The sequence below is a fragment of the Malurus melanocephalus genome, unplaced genomic scaffold (genome assembly GCF_030028575.1).
Source record: "Malurus melanocephalus ecotype Western Australia unplaced genomic scaffold, MMel_1.1 scaffold_612, whole genome shotgun sequence".
Classification (NCBI taxonomy): domain Eukaryota; kingdom Metazoa; phylum Chordata; class Aves; order Passeriformes; family Maluridae; genus Malurus; species Malurus melanocephalus.
In genome coordinates this window covers 126,354-147,903 of record NW_026623844.1, presented here as the reverse complement: position 1 = coordinate 147,903, position 21,550 = coordinate 126,354, and the positions used below count along the sequence as shown (strand labels likewise).

The 21,550-nt window shown below is 36.1% G+C and overlaps 1 protein-coding gene across 1 annotated transcript in view; it reads left to right on the top strand.

Annotated features, from left to right (window-relative positions):
- The window catches only part of LAMA1 (laminin subunit alpha 1), a 97,857-nt gene that overhangs the window by 58,141 nt on the left and 18,166 nt on the right, over nt 1–21,550 (top strand). Inside the window, exons 25-44 of the mRNA XM_057383165.1 lie at nt 74–253; nt 862–1,047; nt 1,133–1,260; nt 2,228–2,348; nt 2,509–2,646; nt 4,364–4,485; nt 5,373–5,459; nt 5,704–5,897; nt 6,859–7,001; nt 9,954–10,052; nt 10,998–11,109; nt 11,277–11,439; nt 13,731–13,941; nt 14,153–14,269; nt 14,359–14,522; nt 15,068–15,206; nt 16,373–16,466; nt 17,655–17,771; nt 19,183–19,365; nt 19,661–19,815. Coding sequence (XP_057239148.1) covers nt 74–253; nt 862–1,047; nt 1,133–1,260; nt 2,228–2,348; nt 2,509–2,646; nt 4,364–4,485; nt 5,373–5,459; nt 5,704–5,897; nt 6,859–7,001; nt 9,954–10,052; nt 10,998–11,109; nt 11,277–11,439; nt 13,731–13,941; nt 14,153–14,269; nt 14,359–14,522; nt 15,068–15,206; nt 16,373–16,466; nt 17,655–17,771; nt 19,183–19,365; nt 19,661–19,815 — 2,853 coding nt within the window. The remainder of the gene's footprint in view (nt 1–73; nt 254–861; nt 1,048–1,132; nt 1,261–2,227; nt 2,349–2,508; nt 2,647–4,363; nt 4,486–5,372; nt 5,460–5,703; nt 5,898–6,858; nt 7,002–9,953; nt 10,053–10,997; nt 11,110–11,276; nt 11,440–13,730; nt 13,942–14,152; nt 14,270–14,358; nt 14,523–15,067; nt 15,207–16,372; nt 16,467–17,654; nt 17,772–19,182; nt 19,366–19,660; nt 19,816–21,550) is intronic.

Sequence of the window (21,550 nt, the reverse complement as noted above, 5' to 3'; positions counted from 1 at the left end):
GACTGTTTGAAAGGAGCTGAAATTGTAAACTGAATATTTTTGTTGAAAGGATTTTTTACTCATTTTGTTGTAGATAACATTAACTCCAGATCAGTCCATTCTGCATGTAGTAGCTCAAAGTAACCTGACTGGAACAGTGGAAGGAGTATTTTCACAATTTCCTGATGTTTTATTGGATGCTGCCATAGTGAGAAAATACTTAAATACAGAAACATTTTACTGGAAGTTGCCAGTGCAGTTTCAGGGAGACCAGGTAAGAACATTAAATRACTGCAATTCTTTGTATCTAACTTTGTTGCCTAATAGAAACTCCTTTACTGTCGAAAGGTAACTTTATCTTCAAAGCATTTTTCTATGTTAGTTCTTTTCTTGTAGGTCAGAATGTTGTAACAATTTAGTGACAGAACTTATTCATAGCAAGCACTAACAATGTATTTATATTTCCATTTACTTACAAGATTTTTTCTTGACCCTGTAAATTGATAACACCCGTATTTACTTATTTCGAGGATTCTATGTTGGGGAGGGGGAACAGTTATATATTTGGTTTCAGTGCAGAAACCTGAAAGAATTTTTAATCTTGATGATAGAATAAGTACATAGATCATGGAATCTCTACTGCTTAGGAATTAAATGAAAACTGAAACCTTGAAAGGATCTAGGTAAAAAACTAAGACTGCTTTTCAGAAATATGCATTTAACCTCAGTGCAAAAGCTGCTGAATTTAAGTCTATTTTCATGTTTTACTGCCAATTCTTCAAAGAACTGGCGGTTTTCCAGTCTACAGATGATGTTAAAATATTTTCAACTAGTAGCTTGAACCTTAGAATAAATAATAGTGATAATTTTTAATCCAAACAGCTCATGGCCTATGGAGGGAAGCTGAGATATACCGTTGCTTTTTATGCTTTGGATGGCTTTGGAACCTCAAATTTTGAGCCACAGATTCTAATGAAAGGTGGTCACACCAGCAAGTTGGTCATCTATGTAGACATCCCTTCCCCAGAAAATGGAGTAAGAACTGACAAGGAAGTTGAAATGAGGGAGGTAAGCCAAACCACAGATGGAACACATTACCTTGAAGTAAACTTGAATGCTCATGGTTTTAATAATACTTCTTATGTTTCCCTAGGATTCTTGGAAGTATTTTAACTCTGTGTCTGATGAGCCTGTCTTACGTTCTGACTTCATGTCAGTGCTGAGCAATGTTGAATACATCCTTATCAAGGCAGCTTATGGCCAAGGATTGCAGCAAAGCAGGTGAAGCAACCCCAGATTGTGTTTATTTATTGTAGTGCATTACTGTAATTTAATGTAMAAATAGCCCCAACTGAGCTATGCAGTAAAGACTTAACCTCAGAGAAATTTGCAACTTCCTATTTATGGCTTTTGCCCTTCCTCTGACAAGAAAACATTTATGACCTTTAATGGCAGCAGAATCCCTCTTTAATTCTTGCTGTGAAACCCTAAAMRTCTCTGCTGCTTAGTTTGATAGCAAAGCACACAGAGAAGCACAGGCTGATGCAGCATTCTGCAGGACTGATGAGACAGTTAGATATTTTTTATTTTCTAAATTATTTCTTTCCCATCTTTTTTTTTTTTTTTTTCCCTCAATTGAATCACATGGTCCCCTGAGTTCTTGGGTTTGTATCAATCTGGGTTTCTCCTGTAGTTTTACACACTCTGGGCAGTGGTGGTAAGATAATTCCACCTCAGAAAAGTAGCATTTTATTGCCRTTTTGAGCAGTATTAAGTTACTAATGAGAAGGAGAGGATGAGATATGGGCATTGCTTCTGTCAGTCTGGAAACTAGCAAGAGAAGCAAAGGTACATCCAGTGAAAACCCAATATCTGTACATCYTCACTGCTCTGAAGGAGTCTGATTCCATCTCCAGATTTTGTGTTATTTTTGATTCACATGCTTTCAACTATTGTTTTTTTAGCTCTGTCCAAAATTGTGGCATGAGACAAAATGTATTCTAATATTTCTGAGGAAGAATTTCACACCCTTGCATGGTGGGTTTGGCAAATTTTGCAGACCATCAGCCTSTATTATTTTGAATATTCAGGTTTTGAGATAGTTGCATGGGGAATAATGGAAGGGGATTATGAAAGAATTACGTATGGTAGCCCTGACCTTGAAGCATGAAAATGTTTTTGGATCTTGTTTTTGGTGTTARTGCTTCTTTAGATGTTAACACTCTCTTCTGCATATATTATCTTGTAGAATTGCAAATATCTCAATGGAAATTGCAGTCAAGTTTGAAGAAATGCATCTAGGCAGGCCTGTAGCTCATCTTGTAGAACAATGCAGGTGTCCTGCCGGTTACACGGGATTGTCCTGTCAGGTACAGAACCCTTGAATCTTTCTTRTGTGTCTTATAGTGTATAGTAAAAACAAAACAAACAAAAAAAAATACTTAAATGGCTTTTAAAATTGTTTGTAGCTGTTGATAGCTGTGAAATTATTTTTTTTTTTAAATTTTAATTTACTCCCCTTACAACCAGAGCTGTGCCCCAGGATACTACAGGGGAAAGCATCCAGAATCCAGTGTAAAAGAGCCTCACACTCTGATACCRCCTTGTGTGCCGTGTCAGTGCAACAACCACAGTGAAACCTGTGATCCTGACACTGGAAAGTGCTTGGTATGTGCATCGTACACATTGATTTCTTCTGTTGATTTCACCTGAACACACAATGGCAGTAACCTATTGAAGGAGTTTTTGGGAGAAGTAGATGTCTGTACTGCTTAAATAAAATGGGATTTTTTTCCTCCACAGCTCTGAAAGATGGAAATTCTGAATGGTGTTTTCCTTATAGTCCATTCAGTAAAATTAGCTAGGTTTGGGGGCACTAACATACTCAAAATCATYAACTATTTTAGTTTTAATTTTGCTTTTAAAATTATTTGTGTATCAGTTAAGTTTCCCTGTTTCTCTGTGAGACTTTTTTGCTTCTGGACAAGGTCTGCTTAGGCACACAACGARAAAGTTAAAGGAAGCAGTAATCCATACCACACCACAGACTTAAATCAAAGGCAAATTCTTTCTCTCTCAGGAAGAGTATCCTCTGACCAGCCTTAAATGAGACATTTTTAATACCCAGAGATTCTAAAGTATTATAGGGATATGCCTCAGCTAAGTTGATTTTTCTCATTTTATCCCAAAGTTTGCAAAAAGATGTTACATATGACTGACCCACTGTCTCTCTCTTGTGATTTGACAGCCTGTGGGCAGCAAATTCTCAGATAACCAAATAAGGCACATTTAGTCTGTTCCCKGGCATTGCTCAGTGTTTTTTCCTAATTTTTTTCCAGTCACTTAGTTTTTCCAGTGTGGCAGTTAGTTCAAAGTCAATTTCTGCTGAATTAATCCTTTAAATCAGTTTTAAAGTGAATTTCCTTAGTCCTTCAGGCTTTTCTAAGCCATTCTTTTGCTTTCAGATTTGTCCAAAAGTTGTGTCTCATGAGTAAGATCTAAGGTTCTCATTTTTACAAGGGCAAAATGTGTAGGTCTTTCACACAGGTGAATATTCMTCATTCTTCCCTTCAGCTTTTTGTTTCAGGGTTAACAAGTAACCTATTTCTTGAGATTACTACTTAGACATTTCCAGCTGAATGGTGTAGGCAAGAGAGTTGGTTTTCACCTCTGACTTTTGCCCCCAGACAATAAGAGGTTGTATTCCCACTGGTTACTCTTGTCAACTAAGCTAAAATACACACCAGCAAGTATATGAAATAAAGAAAAAAAAAACAAAAACAAAGGTCAAAAGAAAAAGGGTGGGGGAAAGCAGAAAATGATTTTTGTTCACTTGGGGACTAGTCAGTTAAATTGTGCTTATAAGACCTTATTTGTGCTTTAATATTAATAGCACTGGTTATTGATCAGTGCTCTTGACATGTAGTGTCTGTGAATCCTGACTGTGGATAGTCCCTGGTTTATAGAATTTGCTGAAACACTGAAAATGAAACTCTAGGTATTCTGTTTAATTTTTCCATTAGGTTTTATTTGTTTGTGTGTGGGGGGTTGTTTGGATTTTTTGTTCGGGTTTTTTTTAATGATTTTTCATTTTGATGAATTGACCTGAATTGAATTAATAGAAGCAGGAATACATAAATCTTAATGGAAATTTAGAATAGAAATTAGGTCAGCCTGCCTGAAGGGGCCTTCACAAAGAAGAAAATATGCTGCTGTTCTGTTTATTTTTGCATAAAAGTTTTCTCCACTCAGAGAATGCTGAACAATGGGTAGATGTAGAGACGATTGTTGGAAATGGTACATATGTATTGATTGGGGGTTAGATAAAGTTACTCCTGTTGTTTGTTGTTGTTTTAAACGGTCTGAATTCCTTTTTGTGTCTCAGAACTGCAGAGATAACACAGTTGGTGATTACTGCAGTGCTTGTGCCCCAGGCTACTACGGGAAAGTAATTGGATCYGTCAATGACTGCTCTCTCTGTGCCTGTCCCAGAGCCAACCCTGTTAGGTAACCAGAACTTACTAAATCCAATGTACATTTTACCATTCTGTATTTCTTGTGTTGTGCCTCCTACTCCTTCTGCTCCTCCTGCACTATGACCACAGGAGTTGATTATTGTTACATGTCCTTAATTTCTAGTCATTTGAAAGCTAACTATTTTATTTAGTAATTATTGCTTGCATTCTGAGCTGTGAGTGAAGTTTTAAAATAAAAAGGTTAGGTGATAGATGAGTCAATTTTTTCTCTAAGACTAGAATGGACACATTAGACTTTTATAGATAGTTGATTAAGTTGCTGTGACATTGTTTAGTTTCAAATGTGGGTCTCTTTCTTCATTCAGAGAACAGTGCTTTTGTGTTTACAAAGATCCAGGCCATCCCTACTCAATGCAGGAACTTTTCACGAGATCAATGCAGGGAAGAACAAGTACTCTTTTGTCTGAAATTTATACATCTGCTTGTTTGGTAGAGGAGCAGTTAACTTCATACATTGAAAAACAAAATGCTGTGCAGGCTGTTTTTTCTTCAGGGGCTTAAAAAGTATATTTGTTATTAGCTTTTGTATAATTGAGTCAGAATGAGAATGTAGCAATTCTGGTGTCCTCATGCAAATCTGAGTTGAATACACAATACAGCCATATCATACAGCATCCATTTTACATTGTGTTACATTTTAAAAGGAAGGCCGTAAAGTGCATTAAGGTGTTATGCAGTAATAGAGCCACATTGAGAAACCAAACTTAACACAACTAAAGTGCAAATTCTAGAGCGGTGCATCAGATTAAGCAGAAGATGCTGCTGCTTACAGTGTTTAACCTGTGGCTGAAGGTGTTGTCTGTCTCTRKATGGTCTTTWATTTATATGCTAGCAGATATTTGTTTATTCTTCCTCCAGTTTTAGTCCCACTTGTGTCCTGAAAGGTGTTCAGGATTAYCACTGTGATGCTTGTCTMCCAGGATACGAAGGACAGTAYTGTGAAAGGTGAGCTACACRCRATGTTCCCATTTATTCCCAACTCCCAAGGATGGTTTGGTCAATATGAGCCGTATTTGTACTCAGAATGGATTATTCAGTGTCTGTAAATAAGTGTAAAAGTGAGTGCTCAAGGGCTTAGAGTGATTTGTCAGTGTTGAACCATAAATAAAAAGCCCCTGTCAGTGAATGTAGCATCTGATGTCACGATGAGTAYCCCCTGATGCTCTGTGTGCCATTCCTCCCTGTGCAGGTGCTCCCCTGGCTATTACGGTGACCCTCAGCTCCCTGGTGGCAGCTGCCATCCGTGCCAGTGCAGTCCAGCTGGTTCTGTTCATGGGAATTGTGATGGTGCCACTGGGCAGTGCCTCTGCAAGCCYGGGGTGACGGGACAGCTCTGTGAGGAGTGTGAGCCAAGGCATCTTCTGCTGGAAGAAGAGTGTGTTTGTAGGTGGTTTGTAAATTGTTTACTTTCCCAATGGGCTCTGGTCCACTCCAGTGATGTCTGTGTGCACATGGTTGTTCCTTGGATTTATGATGTCGGGACCTGTTCTTCCTAGGAAGGAAAGAAATCTTAACGACTTAATTATTTCTGTAGAATAGAGAGGTTTGGAGGAGGTATTTTCTGGAGGTCCTGTCCAACCTCAACCATTCTGTGAGCACAGAGGAAACTACAGGAGAGCTCCTAGCATCAGATAAACAGTTAATCCTTAAAATGGCTTTTTCAGGTGTTACAAATAAGTTTAAGGAAAGTTAATTTTAAGACTTTTGCTGACTGTATAATACCTTTATTTATTGGAAGATCTTGAATTCCTATGTCACTGACCCTTTGGATGCAAGGTTGCTGTAATACTACATTTGGAATTATCCCAGGTTTATAGRCATTCTCCACCAACAATAACTCATATCCCCCTAATAATTAGTCCTGTAATTCTTTATGAGAGTGTAGGTAGCAGAAAGACACATCTAGTACAGTAATCTGCTTCTGTAATGAATCAGGATTTAGAATGCAGGTTTTATTTTGTATAAATTTTTTTTTAAACTGGTAAATAGAGTTACAGGACTGTAGGGTTGAATTTCCTGTCTGCCAAACCTGTTTGAGTGAGTAGTTTCAACATGAATTATTACAAAATGGTTAAATAAGCTCAATAAGATTATAATACAGCAAGCAGCTCAATAGTTAGCAGGAGCAGTAAGGCTCTAATGTGTGCTAACCGAAGGAGAATGTGTTTGGAATAAGTTTGCTCTTTGGCAAGAAGGAAAAGGCAAGACTACAAATCTGTAATTTCAGAGTTATTGTGCTTTATCACTCTAAACTGATGAAGGCACATATTGTCTAAATCAAAATCGCAGTGCTTTTTCTCTTCATTTTAATACTAATATTGCTCCCTTAAAATTCTTTCTTTAGCTTGTGATGACAACTGCACAGGAGTTTTGTTAAACAGTTTGGATAATCTCAGCGAGGCSATACTTTCAGTGAACCTCACTGGTATTGACCGTGTGCCCTACGGGATGTTGTCAGAATTGGAGAATATGACACAACATCTGAAGGTAAAATGAACACATAAAGAGTAGAAATACTCAGACACACGCTTAAAGCAAAACTTGCAGCCACTCACAGGTGCTGGTAATTTGACAAAAGGCCTCCTGAAGTTCATGGTTTGAAAATGTGTGAGTGATACCAGACTATGACCATTATGTTTGCTATGGAAATATACCTTAAGTTATTTAGCTGCCTGTATTTATTTTCATTTGTTGCACTGGCATTTAAATAAATGGATTAATGTATTTTTCAATCAGCAATAGGATTTCTGAATGTGCTATATGTATGTGCTCTATCTGGATTATGAGCATTCTTAGAAGTGGTCAGCAAGGGGATTGACATTCAGTGGTGAAATAGAAACAGCAGACCAGGTGTTCTCTCTTTTTGGTGCCTTTGGGGGAGCAATCACCAGRTCTATGCCTTGGCAGCTCTTTAGCAGAGTCCCGTGAGTCTTTCCCTGGAGTGGCAGCTGCTTCTCCATCAGCCAGGCTGCTTGGGGTGCAGCAGTTTGCTTTCTTTGTGGGTTGTGTGGCAGYCCAAGTGCCCCACTCCATTGTCCATCTCAGGACACTAAAGCCATGTGGAATGTTTCAGTGTTGGACACTTTCAGGCTCCGTGGGGCAAACTTCCCTTCAGCTGCTCTCACCCTTAACAAAGCATGAAATACTGCATCATGTGATTCTAGAAGGTCATTTATTGTTGCTGAGGAATAAATTCATGTGGCCTCTGCAAAAAAAGCAGAGATAAACAGGATCCTCCCTGCTTCATGACCACTAAAAATAGGCACATTTATTGATAAGTCTGCTTAGCAATAGTTAGGCAGGCAAGCTCTGAGTCAGAAACAAAGCCATCTTCTATGTATCTCACCATATCACAGAAAATCAGAATAATGTGAGCCTTTTAGTGCTKCCAAATTCAGCAAATTAAAATTTTGAATTATAATTTCTTCCATTTAAGATGTAAGGCAGAATGAATTCCAAACARTACTTCAAAATGTTAATAATTACAATATTTGATGGCAAACTCGATTAAACTATGTGTTTGTGCTTCAGCAGAGATCCTCTTATCCTTTAGTTTTAGTTGCTAACCTTTCAGTTTAAAAGCTTCAGTTAYGCTTCTCTTTTATGTCCTAAGGCGTAAGTGTACTGAAATATTGTAATACTTCAAGGATACAATTGATAATTGGCTTTCTATGAATATTTTGTGTTTGTATAGGAACATCATCTTCTTTTACTTGAAAACATTATTCAATATGTAGCTTTTATTTAGTACTTCAATTGCAAAGAAGAGTCAAATATTATGTAAAAAACAAAAGCAGTTTAAGTTTCCACTTACTTCTTAAGTAAGTTTAATATTCTTAACTATAGTAAGTTTCTAGTAAGTTAGCCTTAACTACTTAACTAAGTTTGTACTTACTTCTTACTTTTTAAGTCTTAGTACATACATTTTTTCAATATTAAATCAAAGCTAGCCGTCACTTTCAGGAACTGGGGTGTTAATAGATATAAAACTCATTATGACTCATGTAATTTTATTTATGTAGGGCTACAGTGTTTTTTWAACATCTAAACTTGGGGGTAATTTGATAATCTTAAAATCTTTCTCTGTTTGGAAACAGGTATTCCCCTTTTTCTGGATAGTTAATGATTATCTTGCCTTTTGCTGTGCACCAGCATAACTGCGTCTGGAAGCCAGAAAATCCCCACATTTATTTTTGTGAATTACAGATCTTCCCTGAAGGGCTGTCCCCTGCACTGTGTTGTGTCTGCTTCATGCTGGTAGCTCAGAACTCGAGTATTTCCTCTTTTCTGTAGCTTTCCTTTGGTAATGAAAAGTTATCAAATCAAATTGTCCACTCCTCATTGCTTCTACATCTCCAGTCCATTTGAAGACTTCAGTAGTTCTGTTTTTCTAGTTACAGCTTCCTGCTTTACACCTCTTGACATACCTAAACTTGATTGCTGTCCCATTCTGCTTTTTTCAACTGGGCTTTTAAAGAAACCCACTGYGCTTTATTCCAGGAGGCTTGAGAGCTTTAGCTTTCTCTTTCACTTGCTTTTCATGCTGAGGAAAAGGCTTTGAAACCTCCATTTGACTCAAGGCTGTTGGATACTCTTGTGTATTACTTTTTTTTTTTAAATTTGGACTTCACTTATATAGTGTGTGTGTTTATGTATACACACACACACACACACACACACACACACATACACACACACACACTCATACACACTCATACACTATACTTATTATGGTATTTACAATGATTGGTTCTGAAACATCTGAAATCTAAAAATAAAAACCTTTCCTAGACTTGCTCTCTCTGTAAGAGATGCCCTGAGTTTTTTTGCATCTTTAGTGAAGTGTTGTTCTGTTGCAGGCCTTGACTGTATCAAATATTATAGTCTTGGGTACAATGACCTATTTATTGCCATGTAGAGCAGGTTTGAGGTGGCCTTGAGTCAAATACAGCATATTATTCTTTCTCATTGACAAAGGGATCCACAGGACTGCTGATCTCCAGGGTCATCCTCACAGATACACCCTCTGTATCTGTGTATCTGTAGCTGTTCTGACAGAACCAGCTGCTGAAACAGTGGCAGCTGTGGGACTGGATAAAACATTTAATTTGAAGTGCCTTGAACTTCTCMAAGTAGTTTATTTGGGCAGCTCAGACTGTGGTGAAATCAAGAATCAGGAATGCAGAAAWGCTGCTTCCTTCCTTTTTACTCAATTAAAAATACAACATGGCTGGATTCTTGCTTTTTTAAAGAAATGGTGCACTGTGTTGCATGGTCTGTATGTTTGGAATTACTGTGTGTCACCTTGTGTGCATTGAAAACTGGTCCTTTGAAACATACAAATAATCTAAACAGCATGCACAGTTATTCCCAGTACTTTYTTSGACCCACAATGAARTCTTCAAATTCCAGTGAGCTGTTAYTTCTTGTTTCTTATAGAGGTCTRTAGTTCCTGGAGAAGATCCAACTTACTYGTTAGATACAGCAGAAGAAAGTCTTCTGAATCTCTCAGGAGGCATTGATCAGTTGCATGAAGAGGTAGGTGCTGGCTCCTTTATTCTTAGCCTATCTGGAGAAATGATTTGAGATTTCATTGCATAGGAGCTTAATGCCAGAGAGTTGTTCAGATATTATTTAAATTCTATGGAGTTCAATGAAAAAATTCAGTCCATTCTGTAGTTTTATGAAGAGGGGAGTTAATTGCTCTGTGGAATTGTTCTGCAAAATACAGTGATTTATGATATTGTATAGGAAATTTACATGGTTTCTGTTCAAGTTCTTAAGTTTGTTGTACTGTGGTCATTTACTGTCTTAAAACTGGAGAGAGTGACTTACTTTCTTCTCATCTGCTTTAACATGTAGAGCTTATATGTCACAGCTGAGTATTCACCAAAAAGTCCTTGATACCTCTAGCATTGTGTTTAAAATTATCTCAGCAGAAATAAATCTGTTGATATCTCACAGGAGAAATAAACAACATTTGTCTTCTTTAACCAGTTTTAACAGAATAATTGTTGTTCCAAAATAGACAATAGTACTTCAGCCATTAGATCTCATTTGCTGACCATATGTTCCTGTAATTTTCTCACCWTGCATACAGAATCTAACCAGGTGCTTCCACTGAGTGTTGTTATTGTTAAAAATGATGTATTGTTAATACTCATGTATCCAGAACAGTGGTAATGCCTAATTGAAGAAATAGCTTTGATAATTATGAGCTTACTGATTATGGAAATAATTAATAACTCAGATCTGAGAGTCTGGAACTTTAAATACAATTAAGGCATCTGCAAACATGGAAGCATCGGAGATTTATGAGCCAGTTAGGTTYACCTTACAAAAACGCATTATTTTTTTACACTAAAATATCTCAGTAGTAGGAAAATAAGCATAAAAACCATAGACAATTATGGGAATTAATAATTAGGGAATTAATCAGTATTTTAGAAGAATTGTCAAATATTATCTCTAATTTTATTCTAGACAGCTAAATTTTTGAAAAAAGCTCAGCAACTTGACACAATGACTCAGAAAACCAGGAATAAAAGTCAAGAACTGACTGGCTTTATTGACACGGTACATACAACCATCAAAGGTATCCTGTTTTTAAGATATCTCMATTTCTTTACAAAATTTAATGAGGGTATGTCCTTGGCATCTGATAATGTCCTATTTACATGGAAAATATTGCAGTTTGCTCAGGGGATTCAAATATGTACTTTTTTCTAATGGTATGACTAAATTGTTTMCTCTCTTACTCAGTACTTGCTGAAGTTGCTTTGTCACTAAATGAAACGCTGGGTCTGGATCTGCCACTGTCAAATGCCACATCCCAGAGCCTACAGGATGAGATTTCTGCCCTTCTGGATGCATTGCGCAAGAAGGATTTTGTTCAGCACCACCATAATGCTACCAGAGTCCTAAAGTAAGCCTGTTCTACTGAAAACTTTGTTTCACACGTGTCTCTGCCATGCAACAGTGCTTTTTTTAAGGGATAACTGGAGAAACATTTTGCCGTGGTAAGTGGCTGTGTGATGGATAGTTAGCCCAGGTGGAGCTCTGTGAACTTTTGTTTGGAGATCCATGTTTAGATGATACTTGGTCATCCCATGTGATACAAACCAAGAGTAAAGTCTTTTAGAAGTCTGTTAAAATCAATAAAGCCTGTTCACTTGGATGTGATACCAAATTCCTTGTGATAAATGAAAAAGACTCGCTGATTTCAGATTCTTTCAGATCTGACTCTACTACACATCTCTGTTGATTTTGGGTGGGAGATGGCACAAAACTGTCTCACTCAATTGCAAGCCCAGGAGATGTTAATCCTGCTGAAGGACATAATTATTGTCACTGGAATTTGCAAGATTTGCAAATGAAGCCAAGATATTTTTTTAAGCATTCTGAGCCATTGTTTAGGAKTGTATTCTGTTAACTTGTTAAAGGCTATTGTAAAATGGCTTTTACAGTCATTGTTAGTGCTTATGGCCAGACTTGGCAAGATACAAAAATTGGTGTTCCAAAAGTCAGCAWTTTTTTTGTTCCAGTTCCAGAAATACCAAGTAATGTAATAGCACACCAAAAACTGTAGGAATGTTAACACTGGCTTGAGGGGACAAGGATGTAAATAATGTAAATATTTTTGAAAATTGAGGGTTTTTTTAAAGTGCTTTGGATTAAGCAGGATAGAATGTTTGTCTTGGTAGCATGTCTCATTTTGTTCAGCAGACTCTTCTACTGAATACAGAACKGTATAGAAGCTATAGAGACATGCAAATGGACCAGAAATGTACGAATTATTCTTACTAGGAACTCTAAATAGTTTTTTTTTTTGCACTTACAAGTATGTCTTAAAATGTTTTGTTACATAGTAAAAGAATGTTCTGACTTTCAACATCAACAGCTTTTGAGCTCTTACAGAAGTTGTTTGTAAATTAACTTTTTCAATTATAGGCTCTGTTGAAATTTCTGAAAGCTCTCTGATAAGGGTCCTTTGACAGATTGAAGAAGAGTGTTAATAATTTCTGTAAGGTTGTTTGCTCTGCAGAATTTCTTATGCAAKGCAGCTGTAAATTCAAAAATTATTTAAATAAGCAGCTTGCTAGTCCATATTCTAGGGAATAGACTTTGCCACACGACTCACAGCAGACTGAGTTTGTGATAATGTGCTTTAAGCAACATYTGTAACTGAGGTCTCCACACATTTGCCATGAAAGGCAAAGTCCCAGACAATTTGGAATACAACCTTTTTACTCTATGCTGAAACAGAAGCCATAATTGGCTTGTAAAATACTTCCGCTCTTGTAACTTTTTTAAGGCTATGGATTCTAATTGTAAAGACTCAGAATTATTAGTTTTAGGAAATRCATGCAAATGCACATCTGCTGTTCAATTAGAAAGATGGAATGTGTTTTGCTGCCTGTAACTGAAATAAGCTAGGTTTCCTTTGCTTTGGCTGAAGATCTATGTGAGGTGCAGTCAGAATAACAAGGACAAACATTTATGTAAAAATATTACAGGAGTTGCAGTGTTCAGCATATGTGCTGAAATGCAGAGAAACAAAGGAATAGACTTTCAGGATAATTTTCAGTTCTGTTCCTTCAATTCTGGGAAGTGTTCAAATGGAGATGCAAGTATTCCCAAACAGAACAGCTGAAGCAATTAACAGCTGACAGATTTATGAGAATTTAATATTTGCCAGATAATTTCTGTTGCTTATTAAAAATATAAGTGCAGAGTTTGCTCATTTCAGTGTTCATTTTAATAGGACTAGTTATTTGATATTTAAACTTTACTTTCCAGTGCCAATCCTTGTAAATTATGTTTTGATCCTACATTCRAAATATGAATCACTACAACTAGGACATAGAGTACTCCCAGAGGGAAGTTTCAAGAGATTTTGATGTGGGGAATGTCCCAAATTGAGTCCAAACAAATGTGACTCGTACTAACCCCTTTCCCCTCTAGTAGTTACATACAAAGTTTATGAACTGAATTACTGTCCTCTCCCCAGGCAGTCATCATTTTGTGGGGCAAAATGGATAACTCAGCTACCATGTGTATGTATGCTATTCTAGAAAAAAATAACAGATTTTTGTAAGAAGATGCTTTTAAAATAATTTCACCCATTCCAATCATGTCTCATTTTCTCCTTAAAAAATCCATGCCTAAATTTCTCCTTCACCATTTCTTTAATTTCTGATTCCTCTCCTTTTTCAGAGCTGCGGAAAAGKTWTTGACCCAGATTAAGGAAGAATATYACAAACCCCAGCAGGAACTTGCTGAAATAAAAACAGGTGCAAGCCAGCTCTTGTCCCAGCACAGCAGCAGCCTGCAGGATGCCCAGGACCTGGTGAACGAGGCACTTGCAAACATCAATGAGACCCATCGCTTGTTTCCTCTCATCTCCAGCAACCTGGCACAGCTACACGTAAGGCTGGACAGTCAGTGCTGTTCAATAAGAAATATCAAATATGAAATTGTGTTTAAAAGCTGTTTTTAAATTTTTTAAGCACGTTTAAACATTTTAATATGTTTGATATCTTAAAAATTTGAAGGAAACCGTAATATTTTGTGTTATGTGAAGTCATCAGTATAGCTGACTTTTCAGACTACTACAAAACACTTTATTTATGCTATAGGACAAAAAGCAAAATATAAAGGAAAGTGAAGAAATCTCGACCACGCTCATAAAAGAAGGGAAGGTCCTAGTGAATTCTGCTGCTGCTCTTGCGCAAGACGTAAAGAACTCTACATCTGTAAGTCCTCAAGTTTTGACATCCTCTTTGAATATCTCAAGTGTATTTTGCTAGTGAAAAAAAATAAAGGGAAACATTTTGTTTTCCAGAACATGGAAGTCCACCAGGATGGATTAGTCCTGTGGAGCACCAAACTGCGACAGCACGTGGATGAGCTGGTGATGCAGATGTCTGTGAGAGGAGTGCTTGACCTGGTGTACAGAGCTGAGGAACATGCCACCCAGTTCCAAAGACTTGCAGATGCTCTAGAGAGGTGATAAACTCAACAATTATGAAATCATGAGCTTTATATTAATGTCGGATTTAATACAAATAGGTAGAGGCTTAATTCACTAAATAAAGCCCCTGCCCATGGGGATTAGATTTCAGATGATTATAATTTCCTCCTAGATTCTGTATCTGTACTTAGTTTTTGAACTAAGGTAGYTCAAAGAAAAAGGTAGGAGCTTTTCTGTTTAGGGGATATGATTTCTTTGTTCTAAGGGTCTTTATAAATTAAAAAAATKAACATAAAATGAACATAAACAAAAGGGAACAAAATAGGAAAAAAAAGATGGAAGCAAACAAAACAGAACAACAATTTACAAAATAGAAAAAAAGTGCATAGCTGAAAACTTTTTAACTTATTTTTTCAGTTCAAAATAATGAATTTAAAGCCCCTTATGCAACAGTGGGCAAGGTGTGCTCGTTTCTTTTCAGAAGGCATCATGTGTTCTGGAAAGATGTGCATGTTGTAATTGAAGACATGGAACTCAGTGCTTYATTGAAAACAGAATTGCTTGTTATTTGTCTATTTAGTGGCCTCTCTAGAGTGAGAAATGTGACTCTGAACACRACTGCTGCTATCTACACCCACTCCAGTGTTCAAAGTGTGATTGAAAGAACTGAGAGTCTGGCAGATGATGCATCTAGAGCTGTGAATGGCCCCTTGGATTTAGTAAGTATCAGTRTCAGTATTTCAATTTATGTCTTCCCCTTTCTTATTTTTGAATATTTGTTCTGATTGTTTCTGCACTTGCTGAAACTTGAGTCTTCYTGATGGAGGCATGTCCTTGATGGCAGCCTATCCTACCAACTGATCTGTRCTGTATCCTGAATCCATACTCCAAGGTAGTAAAGATACCATCTGTTCTGTTTACCTTGCTTTTCTCTCTGCCACAGCATATTTTTCTCTTTGTTTGCTTTTTAATGTTTAATGCATGTTTAGCTGGACTGGACTTGATTCCATGAGGGTTTATATCAGTCATCTGACATACATTCCCATAGAACTTAAATTACCACAYCTCTAGCTCTCCCTGTCACCTTTGGAATTACTCAGTCTCCTCCTTAGTTGACCTATCTGTCTTCCATTTCTATCTAGGTATTCCAAATCACAGCTATTTGACTTAGTAAAGGACATTTCATAGCCAAATGTCTCATCTACCATTCCTCTGCCTTCAAAGATCTGATTGTTACTGAAACAAGTAGATTWAAAAGGCCAGACCAGTTCCCAGTCTGATCTTATCAATTTCCTATTATTCTGTTCCCCCCTCATATCTCTTTGTCATGCMCATTATACCTGCAGAGACAAATGTGTGATAATAGATTCACACAACAGTGATCAAAATAGTTGACATTGTTTTGTGAGCTTAAATGTTATTGTATAGCACTCTGTCTTATTAAAGCTTTGGATAACATTAAACCTTTGTGTTTTTTTCCCAGATATTTTCAGTTAAAGAAATGTGAAAGAATGCTTCTTAAAGACTGTGATTTTTAAATATCTCACTTTATGCTCAGTGCTGAAAATTTTGAATTAAGCCTGGAATTAGAATTTCCAAAAGACAACACTGAATCACTGGCAGTATTGAAAGTAGAATTTTGTAGGTTTTTATCTAGTAGGTAGTCATCTTATTTTTTTTTAATTATTAAATCACAAAGAGATTCATTGTCACATTCTTGGATAAATGATAGCAATTTGTATTATTTTTAATTGACGTTTAAGAAGGTAATGAATGGACTGTTTCATAAATAACAAGAATGCTCGTTAACTTTAAGTAGACACTTAATGTTTTCAGTTGAATTTCTGTTTTTCATATGTGGCAACTTGATGTCTGTCTTTTATAGCCAGAGGAATCTTTCAGTATTCTTGGAAAAGAAGCTCTACTGCTTAGCTCCAAATTTCAGAATGAAGCTAAAAATCTGAAGAAAAAAAGTGAYGGTCAGTTCTATGGAATTCACATTTCTGTCTCTATTTCTTTTTTCTATTTTCTGTTGTGTGCTGCTTTTTGTCTTTGTTAAATTTTTTTTTTGTTTAGTTTATTTTTTAGCATAAGGTGAGGTAATATATATATATATATATATATATATGTACATATTTCCATGCAATTAAGGTTAATACTTTAGGGATTTATATAGTATTTTCATTTTTTTTGTGAAATAATATAATTTTTCTCTGTAAACATTAAAAAATTTGGTCTTCACTATGCCACATTACCTATAAGCAATGCTTGCAATAGCTGTTTTTCCAAACTTCGTGAATTTAATCATTAGAGATTGTGCAGTAGATGAAGAAAAAACATAATCYTTTAAGAAATGCATTCATTAGTTTTTATTTAATAAATCATGGATGACACAAGTGTGTAAGATGACATGTTTAAATCCTAATCTTTTTTACTTGTTCCTACTACACAGCTGAAATACAAAAACAAGCTGAACTTCTTTTTCTCTTTAAATTTGAAAATAATTTTTGTWTTTTTATTACTCCAAAGATGAGAGCAAAGCATTGAAGTCTGCAGTATAAAAATTCAAAAGCATTTTGAACAAAGCCTTTGTATAGGAGCAGTAAGCCCTAAGTGAAATTCTTGACAAAATTGGACAGAAAGTGAATGTTTCACAGAGATAAACCGTAACTGTAAAATGGTGCTGTTTTGCAAATATGTATAAATTTTATGTAATTAGGATGGACAGAATTACGTACCTTTTTGTTTCCTTCTTTTCTACATAGTTTTATTTCTAATGAGAGATTTCTGCAAACAGATCACAATTATATAGAATAACCCCACTCTTCTGGGTCCTATTAGATAGCATAAAATGTGAAGACACTGTAAAAAATTATTAGTGTTCACARTCATGGAATAATTTTAATTTATGGCCTTTTCCTCACTATGTTTGTAGCCATTCATTCTCATGGAATTGGCCAAAAAGGGTAGCTTTGAACAGAACAGTGCCCACAGTACCTTATCTATTGATACTGCCTTCATTTTACATTCCTGTTTGTAAAATGCTCTTTCTGTTGGAAAAAAAAWTGTTCCATTGATGAGATAAATGAATGCTTGTTATCCCTGTACTTTGGTTTTGTGTGGGTTGTATGGTATTTGTTTATGCATATRTTTATTTCTTTCAACAGGACTTCTATTTGGATTGAATGGGTTGAGCAAAAAGGTAGAAAAGATTCAGGAAAGTACCAATAAAATTGTCAACCAACTTAATGATTCTCTGTTGACACTCAGAGTATTGCCTAACAGTAAGTGAAATTTATATTGACATTCTCCTTATTACAGAACTGTGTGGTACAATTGTAATAAAACCCAGTTCATTATCTAATTGCAGAGACCTAGCAATAAACTATATTGGAGACTTCATTTAGCCTCCTAAATATTTTACATTCTTTTTAGTAAACCCATTAAACATRACAGGGTTATATTATAAGGTCTGTAGTCTGATTCACATTTCACATTGCTGTAAATCACAGGAGGGGCTCTGATAGAAACATAATTACATGGATATAAAAGGAGAGTGAAGTTATAGAATTCCACATGCAGAGAAATTTAGGTATGGAACATGCAGAGAAATTTAATTCCACATGCAGAGAGATTTAGGTATGGAACTGTGAGATTTCACTTTCTTTTCTGGCTTGTTTCAAAAYTGTTTACACTAATCTGTGAATTTTMCAGTCTGCKKGTAWATGTTTTCTTATTTTAAATGTTGATTTCATTTAACTGAACAAAATGTATTTTCTGTGCTTTTCCAAAATGAAAGAATTTCTCTTTCTTTAGTCATTATTTTGAATAAAGGCAAGACCTAGAGTTCATGGAAACTAACAGAGAAAATTGCTTTGAAGTTGTGAACAAGAGGGTCTAGAAAAACACTGATAAAGACCTTGTTAGGGTTGTATGATTCTACTGTGAATCTGGATTAAAATGCAAAGTTCAAAGCCTTAAATTTGCAATTCAGAGACTTAATTCATGCTAAAGGGTGATAGTATTGATGAAGTTACACTGGATATGAATTGCAGGATGCTATCTGACACAAAGCTGTACATTGAAAATTAAGTCAATAAAATAACAGGAATGTTCTCCTTAACTCACACCTGAACATTGTTTGATTTCAGCTTTGTTGTTACATTTTTTGAAGTTGTCTCTTTTTTTTCTTTTCCTCTGGTCMGAGATTCATGGTGTCATTGCCCTCTGTGTAGAGGGTGGTGAAGAAGGATCCTTACAGGTCTAACTCAGCCTTTTTTTGCCAGCTGCAGCATCTTCCCACAATTGTGGGCAGAGGGAGTAAGGAGCAGGTTGAGCCTGGGAGGGGTGCACTCAGTGTGTACAGGGGATTGTAGCCCAAAACAGAGGGTGTGATAGACCTTCTGCCTCACCTTTGATAGGATTCAAAACCTAAGTCTCAGGCGAGTGTCTCTTAAGTGCAAACACTCACTTAGGGATGTAGACACTACGAACCTGGAGTGTTCATACAAAYTTCCTGTTGAATCAAGTTCCCCAAACAAACAAAAATACAATTCTTAGCATGACAGGAATGTAACTGACATAATTTATAGTATTTTGACTATGTTTGTAGCTGCTGTTACGAAGCTGCACATGTGTTAGTCACAAGTATGTATGAAAGTTTTGAATGTTTTTTTAACCTGGGAACTGTTTCAGATACCAGGAGATACATGCTTGAAGTGAAGGAGCTGGCTTTGTCTGCAAACACCAGTGCTGTGGTGGATTTGGGTCACTTTGGGGATTTCAGTCAAAAGCTGATGAATACATCTTCTACATTGTCCCAAGTTAATGACACTTTGAGGAAAACAAGCGAACTTATAACTGATTCATCAAAAGCTGGTAAGTTTGCTCTGTGGAAATGTCACTGCTTGCAGAAACTCTCTTAAGAATCAGTTTTAACAGGCATTAAATAAGAGTCTGATACACAGTATCAGTATCCTAATTCAGTAAAAATATGCTAACTTTTAAAAAAAGACCTCCAGAGGATTCACAAGGGATATATATATCCCTTACTGATGTTTAAAATTGCTGAAACCAAAATGGTCAGAAACTGGCTACCTTGGCTAAGTACTTTAGCAATGAACAGTACATTTTGCTTTCACCCTGCCTCAGCATTTCTTTCATGTTTTCACAGCATTCACAGCTGAAAAACAAGTTAAAGAAGTTGAAGCACAAGCAAGTCTTTTATTGGATAGACTCAAACCTTTGAAAATGCTAGAGGAGAACCTGAACAGAAACCTGTCTGAAATAAAAGAACTTATCAGCCAGGCCCGCAAGCAGGCAGCATCTGTAAGTTCCATCATCYCAGACTTAAATGACTTCACATTCCCTTTTAGCAGGGGTGTTCTTTGAGATAAGGAGCCTAAAATTTACTTCCAAGGTACCTGATTATTGTTGTGGAGTGTCAGTGAAGTCCAAAGAGCACTGACTGATGCTAAAATCATACTGGTAGGGCTGTTGGTACATTCTAGGGTTTCAGCATCAAGTTTCTTACTGCATTTGTGAGTTTGTCGGAATAGCTAGCTAGTAATTTATCTGCTATTTCCTCCTGTTTCCTATAAAAATAATGAAACACGCTATGTCAGAAAACACTCATGAGAGACAAGTTGGGGAGTGGTTCTGCCATTCTCTTTATTACCAAGTGTTAATTTTTGAGATAAAGCAGAGGTTGATGTGGGGTACCCCCATATAACATCAAGTACCATTACAAAATTTTTGTCAAGTGTGTTAATTCTATTGATAAATTTGCTATCTGTGGTCTGTCATGTCCACATGTACTTTGCAAGAAGAATCKGTGCATCCAGGATACTTTAAGACAGATACTATACTTGTTTATAAATCTCTGATTCCTCTTCAAAGACAGCAAAAGTGAATCAACTGTGCTATTGATCTCATTAGACTGTGAGAGAAATATGAAAATTACTCTGCAATGAGTAATTTTTGGTATTCCTGTGACTTCAGTGTGGGTATGTTATTGTAAGGTTTAGGGAGGTTTTATTTAAAAAAAGAAGGCGCTCAGTTCATTCTGCAAATCTTAATTATATKGTTATTGCTTCTCTGTCACAGTATACTGAAGCTTAATGAATCCACTGCAGAAAAAAAGGGAATTTTTTTTTGAGGTGTCATAAGCCACAGAGGTTCCTGGTGAGGTGAAAAGAAGTATTAGCAAATCCCTTTTTCCAGTCTGGAGAATTTGTTCTCTTTGGGGTTTTCTTTTGCCTGTTTTTTGGTTTGGTTTTGGTTTGAGGTTGTTTATTTGTTTGTGCATTTTTTGTTTGCTTGTTTGTTTTGTAACTTTTTACTGCACAAGAGAAACTTTATGTATCTATGTCCAGATGCATATACAAACATGTGCTAAATGCATTTAATAGTTATATTTAGTTAGGTATATTCCATTAAGTTAATGGAATTAAGGCTTTTCTGTTGCTAAAATGGATTTTTGTTTGTTATACTACCAAGCTGCTGCATGTTTGGCTGCATTTAGCTTGAATCAATGTCTTATCAGTGTACTATTGAGTGGTCAATGGAATTAGGGATATGACAACAGGAATATCCATATATTTAATCTTTAAAAAGTTGAACATGAAGTGTATTCACAAATGTATTTTTTGATAATTGTGTAAACTGTGATAACTTTGAAATAACCAGAATTATTGCCTTCTTAATTTGTTTTAAAAAACCCAAAATTTCTCTCAATATAAACTAGAAATGCTTTCCTTTATTTTCAAGCATTTTCAAGTTCCATAGCTATATTTTTTGATGACAGTGGCATTTTACTGATACATGGCCTTCTGACCCAAGATCTATTGTCATTTTCTGAGGTATTTGAATAGTTTAATTTACTGATTCAAACCTCCTAATTGAGTGTATTAAGACAGATTTCATTCTTTTCTATTGTGAATCTCTTTGTCAAGTGGTACCTAAAAGATTGTGAAAATCTATCCCAGGTAGCAATACCTAGATTGCATGACAGTATCTCAGCCAAAGGCTTGCATTTGTTGGTCAGAATCTAAGTACACACTCC